The 19786-nt window shown below is 49.1% G+C and overlaps 1 protein-coding gene across 2 annotated transcripts in view; it reads left to right on the top strand.

Annotated features, from left to right (window-relative positions):
- FERMT2 (FERM domain containing kindlin 2) overlaps window positions 1-19786 on the top strand; it is a 55591-nt gene that overhangs the window by 15282 nt on the left and 20523 nt on the right. For both annotated transcript variants that reach the window (XM_075712026.1, XM_075712025.1), the window contains exons 2-3: window positions 5222-5455; window positions 19038-19172. In XM_075712026.1, the coding sequence (XP_075568141.1) occupies window positions 5222-5455; window positions 19038-19172 (369 nt within the window). The remainder of the gene's footprint in view (window positions 1-5221; window positions 5456-19037; window positions 19173-19786) is intronic.

Consider the following 19786-nt stretch of genomic DNA (forward strand, 5'->3'; position numbering starts at 1 on the left):
GCCAACCCCCCCAGTTTCCATACTGCCCATGACACCGTATGGTATGGAATGGCCCTTGGGGCAGTTGGGATCAACTCTTCTGGCTGTGCCCCCTCCCAGCTTCTTGTGCCCCTGGCAGAGCAGGGGAAGCTGAAAAGCCCTTGACTGGCATAAGCAGCACTGAGCAACAACTAAACATCAGTGTGTTATCAGCATTCTTCTACTAAATCCAAAACAGCACTGTGCCTGCTACTGGGAAGAAAATTAACTCTATCCCAGCCGAAACCAGGACAGTGTGTGAAAGGGGAGCGGGTGCTACCCCGCGGGAGCCTTTCCCAGAGGTGGAGACCACCGCTGCCGGAGATTCCTGCTCTCCAAATACCAACCTGGTGGGGTTTAACCGTGTGCAAGGGAGGGGGAGGAGAAAAAAAAAAAAAAAAAGAAAGAAAAAAAAGAGGTTTATTCATTTACTCGGTCGTATTGGGGCTCTTTTGTTCTGAGCGGTGCGCGGAAGGAGGGCCCATCTGCAATAAGGGATATCCCGAAATAACAAGGCAAATACAGCGTTTATGTAACGCCGGAGACTTGTATGGGGTTGCTGGTAAGTCATAAGCTCGCACAGAGAGCCTGCCAAGTGACGGTAACGCTTCTGAAGAAGGGAGGTTCAACAGCTGCTGCAGAAGCAGAGCAGAAAAGGGCCATTTTTTATAAATCCCCAGATCGGCAGAGGGAGAGCGTTTGGAGCAGCCGGCTCCTGGGGTGAATGGGATAAGCGGGCCATCGGGCAGAGCGGATGGGGCTGCCTCCGTCGTCTTTGCACTTCACCAAAATTGGGCTTTGTTGCTTAAATGGTAGTGGCGTACGTGTGTGTCTGCGCGGTAGCAAGCCCAGAATTAAACCACACTTCGTATGCATCGCGATTAAGACTTATTTTCTGTTACTTGAATTCTAGATGTGAATTTAGCCATAGCTGTGGGAATAACAATCTGCAGTTGCAATTATGCTGGACAAGCTGGTGCGATGTGACTGCGGCGAGGCACCGGCATGACATGAAAGCTAAGGATGCTTAAGGTTTAAACCACTTTATTGAGCAGCTCTTCATCGCTTCTCGTAATGTTCTGTCCTCACAGAGGTCTCTGCAGCCGTCTGGGTGATTTAAGATGCCTCTTGCATTTGCAGGACTGTCTGAACAGCTTTTCAAGGCGGACAGCGAGTTTGCTCCGTGGGTTTTGCTGTACCAAGCGTCCTCAGCGTCACCCGTGCCGCGTCTCTTCCTCTTGGCATGGTCTTGGGAGGCAAATGGAAAATCAGGTTCTTCCTCAAAAAAAATCACAGCCGGGTCCCCCAGCCCTCCCGGGCTCCCAGCAGCCAAGGTTTCGGTTCCGGCTGCGCGGGGAGGTGGAGGAAGCAGGGAGCGGGGATTATTTTTGATGCTGGGAAGGAAGCGCCGTGCTTCCCTTTCCCGCTGCTGCTGGGGTTGGGCTCTTGGAGCTCCTTGTCCCCAACCCGTGCTCCAGCTGATGCCAACAGCTCCAGCCTCCGCATCATAGAATCATAGAATTGTTTAGGTTGGAAAAGACCTTTAAGATCATCCAGTCCAAACATTAACCTAACATGACCAACTTCACCACTAAACCAATTAAGGGTAGAATAATAATTAATTTCATGTTTCCTGGCTTGGTGGCTGGATTATTCTTTAATGCAGGTAAAACTAGAATCGTTAGGGCAACGGAGCTGGGGCAGGGTCTGGAGCACAGGGCTGGTGGGGAGCGGCTGAGGGAGCTGGGGGTGTTCAGCCTGGAGAAGAGGAGGCTGAGGGGAGACCTCATCGCTCTGCAGCTCCTGGCAGGAGGGGGCAGGGAGGGGGGGTCGGGCTCTTCTCCCAAGTGACAAGCGATAGGTCCAGTGGAAATGGGCTCAAGCTGCATCAGGGGAGGTTTAGATTGGATATTAGGAGGAATTTCTTCATGGAAAGAGTGGTCAAGCATTGGACCAGGCTGCCCAGAGAGGTGGTGGGGTCCCCATCCCTGGAGGGGTTCAAAAAACGGGCAGAGGTGGCACTTTGGGACATGGTTTAGTGGGCATGGGGGTGTTGGGTTGATGGTTGGACTGATGATCTTAGAGATCCTTTCCAACCTTAGTGATTCCTAGTTTTTACTTTCATTAAAAAATAATGCAGCCACCAAGCCAGGAAACATGAAATTAATTATTTCTGTCCCCTTAATTGGTTTAGTGTGGACTTGGCAATGTTAGGTTAATGGTTGGACTGGATGATCTTAAAGGTCTTTTCCAACCTAAACCATTCTATGATTCCATGATTCTGTGATCTCCGCAGCCTTCACCTGGCAGGTTCCTTGCCTGGAAGGGGAGCGTCGGCGGCAAGGATTTGCTGTGACCCTAGCAAATGTGTGCAGCTCATTGCCAGGGATCCCTCTGTGCTCTCCTTGCCCAAGATGACCGTGGGAGGATGTTTTTTTTTATTGCCCTGAGGACTCCTAAATCCTGGTGGCTCTGGTGTTCCTCTCCCCCTGCCATGCCGTAAGCAGGGAGCAGCCTGATTTAGACCAATATGGGTGGATTTTCCCATCCCACTGAGCAAGCCTGTTTCTCTTCCTATTTGCTTTGATGGAGACGCTGATGAACGCTTGCCGGCTCTGACCATTTCTGCTTCTTTGCGTGACAGCGTCGCCGTAAGGCTGGTATACGTTTTGTGGCTGGAAATAGCAGCTCGGGGATGTGCAGGTAGCATTTAGCAGCTCAGAGGAGCTTCTGGCTCTGCAAACACCCCCGCCAAGATTTGCAGCAGGGTTTTGGACCTGTAGTAACCTTTTGAATTTAAGGTCTGGGATCTCTAAAACGAGTTTGCAGCGCTCGGAGACTTACCCAGGCTCTCAGCTTGCTTTCCATAAATACAAAGGGTCCGATCCTGCGACTGACAGCGGTAAATGGGAAAAGACTGAGCTGAAATAATAAGCCTTATCGTAAAGCTGTAACCCCGACAAATCAGTAACTCGTGAATTGGGACCCTGGTGAAGATTTATAAACCTTTGATCAGATTTAACCAGGCGGTTGGCATTCCCCGGTGTGCGAGGATTGCTCCGAGCCCTGGGTCACGCCAGCTGCCTTGCAAAGCACCGAAGTTTTCTTGTCAGCGTGTTAAACTCAACGCAAGTCAGCTGCTAAACATTTGCCAAGCTCTTTTATATATAACTACCCCGTGGGGCAGCCACAGACCTTTACCTTTCTGGCCGTAGCCAACATCTCACTGTTAATTCAAAGCGTTAATTGCTCTCAGGCCGAAAGACGATGCGGTGCATATTTGTGCCATGGCCAGAAAGGTTAATCTGCAGCGTAAACCCAAATCCCCTTCTGTTAGGCATAAATGTAGCGTTTCAAAATGCCTTTTTTTTTTTTTTTTTTTTTTTTGTCCTCCCCCTGGACTTTCAGTGCCAATTTGTTCAGCTTTCAGTAGGGCAGAAGTTGGACTTCATTACCAAAGTCCATTGTAATGATTTCTCAGATTTTTTTGAGAATAGCCAAGGCTTGTGCAAGTTTGCATGCTTTTCTATATTTGGTTTTGTTTAATTTGATTGTACAAAGCTGTTGAAAAGGCTAGCTGAACATTTCCACTTTCTGGCTGCATGATTATGCCATTATACCAGGAGTTCAAAGAAAAAAAAAAACAAAAAAAAACTCCTGCTGGCTTTTCTCAGTAACTCTGAGATCGAGATCCCATTTTCAGATAGGGACAGAAAAAAGTTCGTTTGTCGCAGTGTTCTCATCTTGATGAAGTTCAGACGTGGCTCGTGGGGATAATCTTTGTGATGTCTTTCCTGGAGCGTGCCCCTCGGTACCTTCAGCCTGTTTGGTGGTGTCTGCTGAGGCTTCGCCCCGGCTCGCTGCTGGGTTTGCCCCGGCTTTCTGGCTCCTGCCCCACCGTGCACGAGCATCGAGGACGGAGGAAGGAGCTGTTGCAATAAACGTCAGCTGGCAGTTTTAATTGGGGTTAAACTCATGTTTCATGTTGGGAATCCAGGATCTGAGGAGGATCTGGAGCTGAAAACTGAATTATTTACGACCTGTGCCTTAACCTGGAAAGTGCCTTGCTTTCCAGGTGGGTTTTTTTTATTATGAAAATTAAAATAATCCTCATACAAAGTCCATAAGCTCAAAACTTACTGGTGACTCTGTCATTACAAGTGTCCCTGTAACTTGTCCTGCAGCCTCTTGAAGTTCTCATGTGCTTGCCCAGATGACACCCTGCGGAAACATTTGGTTTTTCCTTTGAAATGAAAGCTTTGGCTGTCGCCGTCGATGCTGACACGCCGCCTGGTCAGTAGTTGTGGAGATGGAGGGTTTAGGCTAATCGGAGCTTTGCAAAATGCAGCTGCAGTGCCTGGATCGTTCCCTCCCCCTCTCCTCCCCTTTCTCCTGCGTGGTGGGGGGACATTGCACCGTTAACGCCGGTCGGTGGTTGTCGGACTGGAAGATGCTCTGCAGGAATGGCAGGGGGCTGCGAGGAGAACAGGGCGAAAAGTATTCCAGGTGTTAGGGAAAATATTGCACAGTGGCTGTCTTTTGGAGTTATCACCATGCTTTGGTTCCCCAAATGCTTTCCAACTTGGACGTCACCTTCAAAACCCCCATGGTTACGTCCCTGCCGGAAGGAGACATGGCTGTAGGGTTTTGCGCTGTTGTTCCTTTGGGAAGTAACTTTTAGTTTCGTTTGGGAATTTTCCAGTTTTGTTTCTAGAAACCGAAAGATCTGGAGAAGACACGGTGTTGAATTCTTCTTGCAGACCTCCTCCTAGTTCTGCTTTCCGTGTTTGCCCAGGTGGCGGGACTCACCTTCCAGTAGCGCAGGTGTCCTACGTGGTGGGGATGGGGAAACCCAAGAATTGATAGTTAAGCTAAAAAGCTGTGCAAAATCCCTCCCGGGGAAGGTGACAGGTCGTTCATGAGCCCCTTGGCTTCATGCTCCACCCTCATCGCTGCCGGGCTTTGTGATCCATGGACACGTTGTGTCTCACCCTTATTCCTCTTGGGTTCTTTCCTACTTTCATCTCCAAGGTGGCTTCTAGATGCTATTGAGTACAAGCAATTATTTGTATCTGAAAAGGGCTGCCGGCGTTTTTGGATCGATAGTCGTTTCTCGGTTGAACGCATTTAAACTTTTGCTTTTGTCTTTTGAAGGCTAATTCTGGTCCCGGTTTTAACTGGTAAAATGGTTTCTTTGTTGTAGATGTCAAGAAAGACTGGTCGGATCATGCGCTGTGGTGGGAAAAGAAGAAAACTTGGCTCCTTAAAACGCACTGGACGTTGGACAAATACGGGATACAGGCCGATGCCAAGCTCCAGTTCACACCTCAGCACAAGCTGCTTCGCCTTCAGCTGCCCAACATGAAGTACGTCAAGGTGAAAGTCAACTTCTCGGACAGGGTCTTCAAGGCCGTTTCTGACATCTGCAAAACGTTCAGTAAGTAACGAGTGCCGAAAGCCACCAGTTCCCAGCCGCCGGTGGGGAGGTCGTCATTTGGTTTGGCTCCTGCCTGTCCTTCGGCATGCGTGTTCATCTCATAAACTTATTAAATTAATGTTATTTTCCAGCTTCAAACACCCAACCGTCACCTGGGCACCAAGCAGCCGGGGGATCCACTGCTTTTCCCTTGCAAATCTAACCTTTTGTGTGTAAATACTTAAATAACGGGACCGATCGTACCGCAAACGTAAGAAGAAATACGGTTTTTGTACTGAATTCTGTTTCGTAGCAAGGCTGTTCTCGGTTTTGTCTTAGGCGAGGCGAAGCTGCTGGTGTTGGGTCGTAATTTTTTTTTTTTCTGAACATTTATGTGCTAGATGAAAAACAAACCCTGAAATAGGAAACCTGCCAGCTCCGTGGGTTCTCTTCCAGTGGAAAATCATATTAGAGATTAAGTGATGATGCTTTACTGTAAAATTGTCTGGTGGAGGGAAGGAACTGAGTCTCCCACTCTCCTCCCCAGCTCCTCTTCACGCTCCTTTCCCTTGTTGAGAAGAAGCCCCAGAAGAAAGGGTGGATCGTTTCCTACCGGGCGCACAGGGCTTGTCCCCCGCTGCTGCTTTTGTGCATCGCTTTTTACCCATCTTCACAAATTTCTTATCCCAGAAGCCGGCGCTTCTTTCTCCCCCGCAAAAAAAAAAAAAACCCTAGGAGATGGTAACTCTGCTCCGAGGAACTCAAACGCTCGGTGTGGGCTCCGTACCAGTGTCCTTCCCGGTTGCTCCCCTCCGAAAGGAGCCTGCAACCCGACCTCGGCCGTAGTAAATCTATTTCTGCTCTCAAAAAGCAGCTAGGGTTACTCTTGGCTGACCCAGTTATTTCATGAGGCAGGAAGAGCTCAGCCGTACGTGCGGTGTTACGGCACGGCCTCCGGCGCATCTGTGGTTAGGTCAGTATATATAGCTGATTATGAATCTTTGCTATTTCTTTCCTGGGCGGGTTTTTTTTTTTTTTTTAAAAATATAAATATTGGGCAATTCCTCCTTAAAATAGAAAAGGCTTAGCCAGCATCATTTCCCAGTCGATTTTGCTTCCCCCCTGTCTCCCATTGCCGTTTTTAGTGCCATGCTAGACAGAAGATCACAGGCGTCTGCTCGGTTGCTGGTGAATCTTTCTAGCAGTGAGTCACGTCAGGAAATTCTGATACAGTTAATCACGTAACGGGATCTTTCACTGACGCCGCCGAGCAGTCAGACCCTTACATGGGCCTGAAGCAACTATTTATTCAACCCCGGGCCTCTCAGCGTATTTATGAACAAGCCAGCGGAATAATGTTAATATTTAAAGATGGGGAAGGGGAAAAAGCCACTCGGATAGCTGCAGGCCAGCTGTGGTAGGAGTTCTCTGCAGCAGGCAGGGGTGACACATCTGTCGAGGGTGGTTCCCATCTCGCGAATCCGACGTGTGAAATAAATGTTCCCCATCTGGGGGAAAGCAGGATTTTTTTGCTGGAACCTTCGCTCTCCTTTTAGTGACTCTTACCAGCCTGCGCTGTTTGAGGACGGACGGAAACTACGAGGCTGAACACAGCCACTGAATTTTGTTCAGCCCTTGCCTTTGCGGCGAGCCGGAGCTGCGGGGAAGACGGCCACGTCGCCTCAACGTCGGCTCGAGGGAAGGCGGGACTGGGATGCAGGGAGGTGCCGAGGCTGGAGCTGGAGGGGCTGGGAAGCTCTTCCCTGGACCGCAGAGGTATTTGGACACCTTTGTGATATGGATAGCATAGGTGTATTTGGACACCTATTATATATAGGTGTATTTGGACACCTATTATACCTAGGTGTATGTATAATAGGTGTATTTGGACACCTATTATATATAGGTGTATTTGGACACCTATTATACCTAGGTGTATGTATAATAGGTGTATTTGGACACCTATTATATATAGGTGTATTTGGACACCTACTATATATAGGTGTATTTGGACACCTATTATACCTAGGTGTATGTATAATAGGTGTATTTGGACACCTATTATATATAGGTGTATTTGGACACCTATTATACCTAGGTGTATGTATAATAGGTATATTTGGACACCTACTATATATAGGTGTATTTGGACACCTACTATATATAGGTGTATTTGGACACCTATTATACCTAGGTGTATGTATAATAGGTGTATTTGGACACCTATTATATATAGGTGTATTTGGACACCTATTATACCTAGGTGTATGTATAATAGGTATATTTGGACACCTACTATATATAGGTGTATTTGGACACCTACTATATATAGGTGTATTTGGACACCTATTATACCTAGGTGTATGTATAATAGGTATATTTGGACACCTACTATATATAGGTGTATTTGGACACCTACTATATATAGGTGTATTTGGACACCTATTATACCTAGGTGTATGTATAATAGGTATATTTGGACACCTCTAAAATATATAGCTATAATAGCTGTATTTGGACACCTATTGTATATAAATCTATATATAATAAGTGTCCAAATACAGCTATTATAGCTGTATATAATAGGTGTCCAAATACCTTGTGGTCCAGGGAAGAGCTTCGCAGTAGCGTGACTTTTTTTTTAATTATTATTATTTATATATGTATTTTTTATATATATATATATATGAGACATAGGAACTAAGAGCTATCTGGGGCAAACACCAAACCACTCCATGCAAATCCCGGTCACCGCCTGTCCTTTCTTCCTCTGCGTGCGTGACCTTGGTGCCGTGCCGTGGGTCAGACGCGTCCTCAAGCGCAGGGTCCCGGAGCCGAGCGCCGACGGAGGCAGGAGCTAATCTCGGCCGGGAGGTCACGCGCTCGCCGGCCGAGAGGGACCGCTGCTTTCTGGCGTACAAAATCATCCTGGGGTGTCACGCTGAATTCGCACGGGGTGTTTTTGTTCCTGGAAGGCGTGGGGGATATCTGCCCGCACCTCGGTGCCCGCCGCGGCTTGCCAAAAATTAGAGGGGCTGTAGGGTGGTGGGGTCGTCCCGGCTCCCTGTGGCAGCCCGGGGAGCTTGCATTTTCCATTTCTTCCAACGCAACCCTCTCTCGGGGTCTCGCAGACCATGCTATAACACTTTCCCAACCCGTTTCCCTCATTATTTTTTTTCCCCCCAGGTTGGTGTTTAAGCTGCCTCATTTTTCTCCATTACCTTTTCCTGCCCTTCGCGGCATCTCTGCGCACGTCGGCTGCAGAGAGCTCTCATACCCCGTATTAATCACGCTAATTGTCTCCCCAGGGAAAACTGAGTAGGTATTTCAAGGTAGAAGGGGAAAGAAGCAGTCCCTGCTGTAACAGCGTAGCTCTTGTCTCTGCAAATCCCTTGGTTTCTAAAGTTAGGGTCCAGCGTGGCCTGGACCAATGTCCAGCCGACAGAACTGTGCTTGTGAGTTGCTCATATTTGGGCTGTAACTGTTTGCTGTCTTTGCCCCCGGAGCATTTAATTACACACTTCAGTAATTTCAGCATACGGCATGATTAATGAGTAATTTAAGTAATTCCTCGTGTTGCCGGGACTCTGGCTGGTTGCATGTATAAAATCCTCTATACGCAAGCAGGAACACACTTGGGTGAATTATTTAGGGTTGTGCCTTTTCTTATATTCCCTTTACATTGTACCCAGAGGTGTCACCGCTGCAGCGTGCGGTTGCTTTTTAAAGAAAAATCTCTGTTCTTCTGCAGAGTGAAGCTATTGCAAAGGGCAGCTGCCGCCGCCGGCCGGGCTGCGGCTCCCCGGGGGCAGCCCGGAGGTGGCTGTGGGAAGATGCTGGAGCCGCTCGCGCATCCCTCGCTTTCTCGGAGGTCGTGCGAAGGCGGGGAAAAAAAAAAAAAAACCCATCTCATTCCCAGTCGCCAGCTTGCAGCCCCTCCATTCCCACAGCAACCGGTCGGGAGGGGTTAACGGCACGGATTGACCCTGCCTGCGGCAGGAGCAGCAGGAGGAGAGGAGCAGTGGATGGCCTGGAAGGGTGGCCTGGAAGCCTGCCCAGGAGCAGCTGCTGGCAGGCAGCGCCGGCCTGAAGGGCCAGCTTTGATCTGCAATTAAAGACCAGAGAAAGAGAAAGTAAAACTTCGCTTTTTTTTTTTTTTTTGGAGAGGCAGGGGTTTGTGCTGCCCGGCCTGACGGGCAGCGGGGCGCGGAGGTTGGGATGGGGTGCTGCCTGCGGAGCTCCCGCGTGCCCCCCTCCGCTCGGCATCCCGCTGGGGAGGTATTTCTGCCCAGCAGACGACCCGTGGAATACACAAATGCAATTTGCTGTGGCCGCAATCAACACTTTAGTGGTGCGGGTGGGAATAGCCTCACTGGAAAGGGGGATTTGGGGAGCTAGGAGATGTGGCTGCCTTGCAAAGCTCCCGCTACCCCATCGTCCTACGTAACAGCAAGCAGAAAAATCCTCTTTTCCTCCACAACGGTTGCATTGCAGAGCTCCCATCGTCCTACGAGCGGAAAAATCCTCTTTTCCTCCACAACGGCTTCATTTGATTCCAGGACAGCGGACGCCTTGCATCTGCTCATGCCCTTAAGCTGCTGCTTTACAGCATCCCCTTTCTCCTGCTGCTGCCTCTATTTTTTTTCCCCGTGTCCTGGGAGCAGTAAGGGACTCCAGGCAGGAGCCGCCGCTGCTGTGTGGGCACGTGGGAGAGGAAAAGCAAACAGCGAGATGCAAGGGTGAAGGTTTTTTCCCATACCTCAGCATTTCCTGCCCCGCCGATGCTGCTTCTCCGGCGGGAAACGGAGCCCGCTGCAGAGCCGCAGGGCCAGGGGAGATGTTGTGATGGGGTAAAAGCTTGCGTCCTTCTCCTCTGCTTCTGGCTGTGAAGATTTGGGGTCTGCGCTGCCCCGGGCAGAGGAGCAGAGATCGTCGCGGTCGGTGCTGCTGGGAGCACCGGGAGGAGGACGTGGTGCCGGAGCTGGGAGGAAGCAGCTCTGGGAGGAAGCGCTCCAAAATTCATGCCTGCTCCCTCCCTTACCCACCCTGAGGCTGTGCAAGATGAAGAAATTCCCTTCAGGTCTTTTTTTTTTTTTTTTTCTTTTCCCTCAGAGGCTGGTAGGACATCACACCCAGCTCCTGCCTCGTAACCCTGGAAAAGCTTCGCATGAATTAATCACCTGTTTTGGAAAACGAAGTCTGCGGAGCATCCTGTGCCGAGCAGCGGCGCTTTCCATGCCCGCATCCTGTCTCGCTCCGGTCCCCAGCTCCCCGGGGGCGAGGGATGCCGGGAAATGGGGACCCCTCTTGCATAGGGTAAGGGTGGTCCCATCCCGGGGAGCTGGTGGGACCGGGGCAGGAGGGATGGGATGCGGAGAGTCCCGCAAAGGTGACGGGCTGCTTTCCCTGTCCCTAAATCAGAAGGTGCCCGCGGCTGTGTGACGGATGGGACGGCGATAGCCAGTCTTCCTCGCGTCCTCCAGCCACCGAATGCAACCCGAGACGAGGTGACGGTGGCGTTCGGGGGCGGCGTGATGCAAGCCCAGCCCGAGCCAGGCAGCACCGTCCAGCAGTCTAGACGCCGAATATGACCCTACCTTTTTTTTTTTTTTCTTTATAAATGGTCTCCGCTCCAGTACAGAACGTCCTCTGACTTCTGAAGTATTTGTAATATTTCCACACCCTCAGTTGCCAAAAAAACTTCTATTAAAAGCTGCTGGGTTGTTTCTTTTTTTTTTTTTTTTTTTTTTTTTTTTTTTTTGGTGCAAAACTGAAACCCTTTGGTACTGCAAGATGCGCAGCGTTCCCAGGGCTCTGCCTGTGCCCGTTAGCACGTGGAGCCCGGCCCCGGCACGGTTGCTTTCCAGCAGGCAAAGCTGTCTGGAGTTCCTCCTCCCCATTGCAAACGCCCATTGCAAATCTCTTTAAACCTTTTCTTTTTCTTCCTTCACACCCGGCTGGAAAATACAGTAGCATTTTTCTTAAAATAGCGGGGCTGAAACGGAGTCCTGGTAGATAGGTGTGAGCATCTCGGGGGGCGTTTGGGGGGTGACAGCAGCGTCTCGTGCTGCGGCCTCCGGGTGCTCGGTCGCACCGTGAAGATGCTCGGAGGCGGCGTTCCGTAGCGGCGCGGCGACAGCCATGGTGGAATGCTGCGGAAGGGTTTGCTGCCTTCTGCTGCCACAGGCAGAGGGGTTTGGCAGTAGCGCAGCTATTTCTAAATATGTCTAGGGGATGGGTGTGGAAGGAAATCTTACCATTTAGAGAGTCGGCCAAATTGCAATGTACTCAGCTTTTTAAATTGCAAGGCCCAAGTGTACTGCTGCCAACTTCTTCATTTCGCTATTTTCCTCTTTTATTGCTTGCCTATATTCAGCTGCAGCTGTTGTGTAGGCTCCAGATGAACACCAGAAACTGGACTGTAAGGGAAATAACGAGATTTAATTGCAAAGTGACTGAAATGGAAAAAAATATTCCCCTTCTCCTCCCCACCCCGGTCTCTGTTCTGCCTGTCAAGTAGCATCAGGTTGTATGTCGCTGCGTGAGTCAGTGAATTTTTTCGTCCTTACTCTGCTGTTGACAGAGACCCTTTAAATAGACTTCCATCCTGAAGACATTAGGAGGTGCTGGCAAAGCCAATGCCACCGCCTTCCTTAAGATTATTCCCATTGCTCTTTATGGTCTGATGCAGAGAGTGTAAGTGGATTTTTTTCTCTTGTTTGTGGTGCTTAGTTTAATTGAGTTTAATGTGACTTTAGCTGCAGTTCAGACACTTCAGAGGCAAGGCTCAGAGTGCTGTCTGTGCTCTGAGAGGCATCGGGATAACTGGAGTTTGGGGATTTCGTCCCACTCGCGGAAAAAACCATCCAAACCTTCAGCGTTTCTTGACTCTGTCTCTTCAATGGCCCTTTTAATTAGCCTTGCAATAACGCTTGGCTCCATCACCGCTGGCTGCCTCCTCCTCCTCCTCTTCCTGGGTCCCTCCTGGCCGATGGTTTCGGCTCTGGGTACCACTCCTGCAGACGGCATTTGCAAGCAGCGGTCGCGCCGCCGCAGAGCCCACTGACCTCATTTTTCGGGTGGTTTTGCAGATGATTGCTTCAGCGGCGCGTCAGTAAGTCAACAGGCGCTTGGGTTTTCCACACTGAGTTTAGGAATGCTCTGGGAAAGCCTCTGCCAGGGTCAGCCCCAGTTTGGTCTGCGCCCATGGCGCTCGTTGGGCATCTCAGGAGGCTTTGCGGGATGTCCTGACATAGCTGGATGGCCCGGGGCAGCAAGTGGAGAACTTGGCTTTTACCCAAAGAAATATTTAAGCAACCAGGCAGGTGAAGAACCCATAATAAAATGTTCTGAATGTAGGCGGGTGTACAAACCTAGTAAACTGTGCTAAGGGGGTGAGGATCTGCTCCGCCATCAGATGCTGCCCAGCGTCCGGTACAACCACGGTCTTATCTCCAGGCACTTCAAAAGTTATATAAGCCTTTTTTCTTCTTTTTTTTTTTTTTCTTTTTTTTTGGCTCTGGTCCGTGTTGCGAAACTTTCTCTCAAGTGAATTTATGTTGAAGATAAGTTAGATACTTAATGCCGTAAACTCAGGAATTCTGTAAATTCAGGAAACACGATCTATAGAATTCAGTCATTCCAAAGAAAAATACATTTGTTTTTTTTTTTTAAAGTCTGAAGTGGGAGAGAAATGGGGTTTGAGGTCTCATTTTTCTACGAATTGTCATGTTGATACGCTAAGGCTGTAATTTTTATGAGTCATTGCTTTGAGACAGCAGTGATCCACTGCAGAAATATCCCACTTCAAAACACATTTCCTAACAGAGGGTAACTGGATCAGCATTAAAGAGAGGATTTCTCCTAAGTGCTGTCTGTGCTACAAGTAAAATTATGGAGTTTTTTATGCTTCAAGAGCTAACCAGGCGAACCAGCTCTCTGGCCTTTTAAGGGAGCCAGAAATCAGGTGGGAAAATGGATGCTAAGAGCTTCTTTGGAGGATTAATTTTTCTTACACATCAAAACTGAATATTGAAACTAGTGTGATTTCCCATCATTTTAAATTTTGGGGAAGTCAGTACACACTTAGACGGCATTTTCAGTCGATGATGCCGTGTTGCTTGTGTAGGCGATGCAAGAAAATCTGATTTCTCGTGGGAGCGAGAGCCCATGCCTCAGAGCAGCGAAATGGTCACTGTGTGTCCCCCGACCCCTTGGGGTGCTGCTTGGTGGGGTTTGGGGACCCTGCATCTTGGATGGGGACAAAGCAGCAAAATCACCCCTTCTTCCACACCAAGACACGTGGATTTCGGTCCCGTCTCGGACCACAACTGCTTTCCCATCGCAATACACCTTGGTGGTTAAAGGTGCAACGGCTGCAAGATTTACTTGGTGGATTCGATGCAAAAGAGCATAAATTGTGAATTTTACACCCTGCAAGGTGGATATTTTTCTTTCAAGCCAGTTTTCTGGGTGCAGTTGATGCGGTGTCCTGTGAAGAAGGAGGGTTTCGTCCCAGCTCTGCTCTTCGTCTCTGGGTGGGAGATCTGGGCTGGGTGAGCTCTGCAGGGGCTGGATGAGAAATTAGGGATTACACAGGGAAAAAAAGGCCATGGATTTGTCTTCAGCGGGACACAGCACAGGCACAAGTAGGCTCTTGCAGGCAGATGGAAAAGAAGATGCTATAGGGAGTAAAATAGCTTCATCCAACAGTTGGAAATTCTTTTTCTTGGAGGTTGAAAGCCGCCGTCCCACTGGCATTTTTGTAATGAAATATATATGAAATACATATATTTGTGCTCTTCTCACCGAAGGGTATTTCCCTCACTTGATAAAATCATAGAATCACAGAATGAATCATAGAATCATAGAATCGTTTAGGTTGGAAAAGACCTTTAAGATCATCCAGTCCAACCATTAACCTAACACTGCCAAGTCTACTATAAACCAGTCAAGGGTAGACTAGACTAAACCATGTCCCGAAGTGCCACATCTACCCGTTTTTTGAACACTTCCAGGGATGGTGACTCCACCACCTCTCTGGGCAGCCTGTTCCAATTCTTGACCACCCTTTCCGTAAAGAAATTTTTCCTAATTTCCAACCTAAACCTCCCCTGGTGCAGCTTAAGCCCATTTCCTCTCGTCCTGTCGCTAACTACATGGGAGAAGAAATGGTTTGGGTTGGAAGGGTCCTTTCAAGGCCATCCAGCCCAACCCCCTGCAGTGAGCAGGGACATCTCCAACCAGACCAGGGTGCTCAGAGCCCTATCCAACCTGACCAGGAATGTTTCCAGGGATGGGGCATCGACCATCTCTCTGGGCAGCAAATCCCCTAAGTTCGGTGAAGCCCTTCTGCTGGGACGTGGACATGGAGCTGCAGCAGCGTTAGGGCTCAAGCCGCGGCTGCAGCTGGTCCAGTGTGGGCTGGAGGAGATCTCAAAAGACGGAACAGTGCCCGGTTGGATCCAGCTGAAAAATGGTTTTGGACCAAATTTTGGTTGGCGCTCTCCCCTCCGTATGGAGCATGCCACGTGTCATCGCAGATGGTTTCTGCTGGCGGCTGCCACCAGCAATGCCAGGGACGCTCGGGAAGAGGCTGGATAGCTGGGTTTTCACATGCTTACACAATAAATAGAAATAAAATGCTAAAAGGCTCATTTACAGTAAATTCTAGTAGATGTTGCCAGTGCCATCTGTCTTGTGTGTGCAGACAAGGAGTCTCTTAAAGCAAACACAGCCTCCACCAAGGCATCAGTTGAAGAGTCAACACCTCAGCCTTGTTCAGAAGGTCCCTCCTCCTGGTCCACCCGCATTTCACTGACCCCATTTTCCTACAAGGTGACCTTCGGCAGGAGCAGTTTGGCTTCAGCTGGAAAACGTGGATGAAATAGTTAACCGAGGGTTTCGGGTGGGAATTTGAGGCTGAAATCAAACCCTGGGGAGATGTTTTACCCCGGCTGAGCCACCTCAGCAAATGGGCTCCTCCGGGTGCAGTGGGACTTAGTAAAAAGCCCAAACCTATATAAAGGACTTGAATTTTTTTGCACCACTTGGATCCTGTAAGGATCTTTCTCTTGCTCTTACGGCCAGAAAACAGGGGCTGGGGGTCTAGAGCAGTTCCTTGTCCTGGTTTCCAGTTGACTGGAGTCCTCCCATCTGCAAGCCCTTACACCCTGGGATAGGCTCTGCTTTAGCTACAGTAACTAAACACCATGTTTGCCAAGCCCAGTTCTGGTCAAAACATGCTTTAAGACCCTTTGTATGCTTCTTAATCATAAGCGGCGGTAAAACATGTTTTTCACCAGCAGTTTACCGAAAGATCGAAGCATGCAGCCAGAAAATGTGCAAAGTTGCTTTTCACCTTTTTCCTAATTCTGGGGTGGGAAATAAAACCAACGTCGCGCTCTCGCTGCTTTTCTGCTCTCTGCTTTTTAGCATGGTGGGCTTTATTTTATTTCCCCTGCAACCCTCAGTTGGCGTCAGTGGGTTTGGAAAGTCTCGGAGATGACGGTATGTCCAGCGGACACCGCCGTTCGGGAGAGATTTGCAGCTTATCAATGGGAAACGTGCTCGGCTGCGGGGATGCTGCGGCATCGCGAGGATGCCGCTGCTTTTGCCGTGCCCAGCGGCCGTGCGCCGTTTCGAAGCAGCTGCCGAAAACTTGCCCGTACCCTTTGTAATCCGACGATAGCGTCACGAACGACTGAGGGACTATAAAAAGTCGCGTTGAAATCAGATGGTCAAGCTTTGGGCCGTCTCCAGTAGATTGCTTTCAGGAGCCGAGCTTGGCCCGGAGCCCTTCTCTTGGCCTCTCTGAATGGTTTCAGCTGAGAGGTTGTATCAGTTCCTAATGCACCATAAATAAACATCAGAGTATAAACCTTGCTAGCAAAATACCCGGGGAACTCCTCATTTTAGGCTGTGCTGCGTCTTGTCCCTTGCGCATGACCCTGGTTGTCCCAGCAGATTTTTTCTCCATGAGGTAAGCTGGCTGTGATAAACGGGAATGCGAAGAGCCGTCAGGGTTCATGCGCTAGGTATTTATTGCTAGAAATGGTCAAAAAGTTGCGCGGTGAAACTCACTGTTGGTTAGTGGGTGCAGGGATGGCGTTTGGCACGGTAATGTGTGCGTCATCATAATAAATCAGGGTTAAACTAAAGCTTGAATAAAGCTTATATATAAAAATAAATAAAATATATGAATATTATATAAATAAATATCTATAAATAGAGAAATAAAAAAAGACTAAATTCAAGCTGTGCCGGATGATGGTTTGGGATGCGAGACATGCGATACGAGAATTAAATCCAGAGGTGCCCAACCTCTGGATTCGGGAACACCGAGGCTAGCGGGATCCATCCCTGGGGGTCACCTAAAATCAGAACACCCAAACGTGACAGGCACAGCGGGGTTGGTGGTGGTGCACAGGCTGTTATTTAAAATAGCAGGATACAAAAAAAAAAAGGGAAAAGCACAGGTTGTTATTTAAAATAGAATCGCAGGGAGGCCGTCGGGGTGTCCTCCCCAGGAGGGGACAGGCCACGCGCCGGTCCCGTGATGCTCACCGTGTCTGCAAACAGGGAAATAAACCCAGGGATGTGACCTGTCAGGGAAGTTGTGCTTTAATAAATTTAAAAAAAAAAAAAAAAAAAAAAGTAATTTTTGGAATGCACCGTCTGTAATGGCAGCCATCCCTTGACAAATGTGGAAAAACGCTTCTGGTTAATCGGCTCATGGTGTGGCCCTGGATGGGGCGAGGGGGGAGCAGAGCCTGACGTTTCCCCGCGTATTTGCAGTCAGGAAAGGTGCTGGCACGGGCGTGGGGATGCAGCTCGTTCAGCTCACGTGCTGGGGACCAAATTCCAGGTTTTAATTATATTCATTATATTCTCGCAGCTGGGAGCGTAGAGCAAACTCCCACTGCTGCCGGCACAGCCGCTGCGCGGGGGGCCAGGGTGAGATACGAACCCTGTAACCTCTCCTCGTTAGGATAATGACTGACTGTCTTGTTCAGCGTTCCTCTTGGTGGGAAAATACAGCCTGGCTGCAACGCGGCCAGCTCCCGCTCCGTCTCCTGGCCTCCCTTGCGGCTACAGCTGGAGGCTTCGACGTGCAGCGGCGCTGGGACCGGGGGCTGCTTTCCTCAGGGCATCCCGAAGACGAAGCTTTGCACATCTCCGTGCTGAGCATTTTCGGGCGATAACATGCAAAAAACAGAGCTGGAAACAACACAGGGGCTTGGGCATGGACAACCGGCTGCAGAGGAGAGCTCCGAAACTCTTTCTTCCAAGCTCAAGCATGACCCATAATCTCCTTTTTTTTCCAACCCAAGCTGTATTTCAGAGCTCCCCAACCTTTTTGCAGCCTTTCATCATTGCAGTAGGATGGCTTCATGCCCAGGTGAATGCTTTTCCAGGTCAGTTCCCGCATAGAATCATAGAATGGTTTAGGTTGGAAAAGACCTTTAAGATCATCCAGTCCAACCATTAACCTAACACTGCCAACTCCACCACTAAACCAGTTAAGGGGAGAGGAGCAATTTCATGCTTCCTGGCTTGGTGGCTGGAGTATTTTTTAATGGAAGTAAAACCAGGAATCACTAAGGTTGGAACGGACCTCTAAGATCATCAGCCCAACCATCAACCCAACACCCCCATGCCCACTAAACCTTGTCCCAAAGTGCCACCTCTGCCCGTTTTTTGAACTCTTTTTTTAACATAATCGACTCAGGACAGTTTAGAGTAGATGGAGGGGTTGGGGTTTTTTTCTCCCCTCTTGTTTTTTGCAGCACCGGCGAGGGACTCTGGGCATCCCTCCGGTCCCTCGGTAGTTTCAGTGGTACGACGGATGGTGGGCTTCACTTTCCTGGAAAGCTCCTTCCCGCTTGGAAGTGACTGCAGCAGGCAGAAGCAATCCCAAAGTACCCCCTTAGTGGGATACGGCCCTAAAATTCTCTTTTTCATTAGCACCCCCCATACTCCCATGGCTTAAAACACAAACATGATGTGATGCTCTTCGTTTTAAATAACATGGTTGCAAAATTATTCAGGATGGTTCTGGGCAGGGAAATGGGAGAGATTTGCTGTGAAAAGGAAACACTTTGGCCAAGATCTCTTTGAAAAGCGCGTGCCTTAAATAATAGGCTCTAAAATTTCCAGTCTGATCTGTAAATAAATGGCTTGACTCTGGGATTGCTCCTATGGAAGTGAGAGTACCTGGCCTGTTAGGTGCCTAAATAGGGGTTTACATGCTGATTAAAATACATAATTTTTTTGTCTTTGTATTTAAGATAATGGGTGGGAATGGTACTTGGCTCTGTCGCGGGGTCTAGCAGTGCTTGTATTTGCATTTGAGTGGCTGAGCCTGGGAAATTCTGCATTTTACCCAAATGCTTTGTTAGCTCTCCAGCCAAGGACGGTGCTTGTTTCTGACAGGCTTGCAGAGAAAATGTTCTCAACTTGATTTTTAACCATTGCAAAGCAGGAAAATCAATGGAGGGGGATACTGCCATGTTGCGGGATTTTGTTCTTAACGGAAGGATATTCTTTTTTTCCCCTTTTTTTCCCATCCTGCCTTTGTGAAAGCGGTGCGTTTTCTCCCCAGATATCAGGCATCCAGAAGAGCTCTCCCTTTTGAGGAAACCCAGAGATCCGTCAAAGAAAAAAAAGAAGAAGTTGGATGAGCAATGTGAAGACGACGCCTTCGAGCTGGAGGGTCCACTGATCACGCCGGGGTCCGGTGAGCTGGGGCTTGCTTTGTGAGGATGGGCTTGCAGGGAGGGGGTTGGCCGGAGGCAAACAGAAAATAAAATGGGGGGGCACACGACATAGTGGTATCGGCCGGACCTCATTCTTGAAGGTCCGCGCAAGAAACGGACCTCAGATAAATTCCATAAATCATCCAGGGCTGCAGCACTCGGGTCACGGTCGCACAGATGCATGCCTGAAGCTGTCACGCATAGAGGGGAGGAGAACAAACCAGACTTTGTAAAATAAAACAGAAACCAAGTGTGACCACTTTAACACTCAGATTGTGTTACTGAAAGGTTTTCTTACCCTATTAAGAAAGGAGTTAAATGGAAAATCGTTCCTAATGTCAAATTCCAGGTGTGTTTTAGGCAGCACCACCATTCTACTCCTTATTTATAGCCCAGCAAAACCAGTATTTTATTAATTGCATTAGCGTTCCCTTATGTTAAGGGCATAGCTATAGATCGTAATGCTAAAAGAAAACCCTTTTATTGCTGGAGGGGGGTAGCTGGCCAGTCCGGCTTACAGAACCCGAGCAGAGCTACGAAGAGAATTGCTAACGGAGTAACGTCGCTGATGGTGGAACGTCTCTTGCCGCAGGCA

Source organism: Pelecanus crispus, chromosome 6, assembly GCF_030463565.1.
Source record: "Pelecanus crispus isolate bPelCri1 chromosome 6, bPelCri1.pri, whole genome shotgun sequence".
Lineage (NCBI taxonomy): Eukaryota > Metazoa > Chordata > Aves > Pelecaniformes > Pelecanidae > Pelecanus > Pelecanus crispus.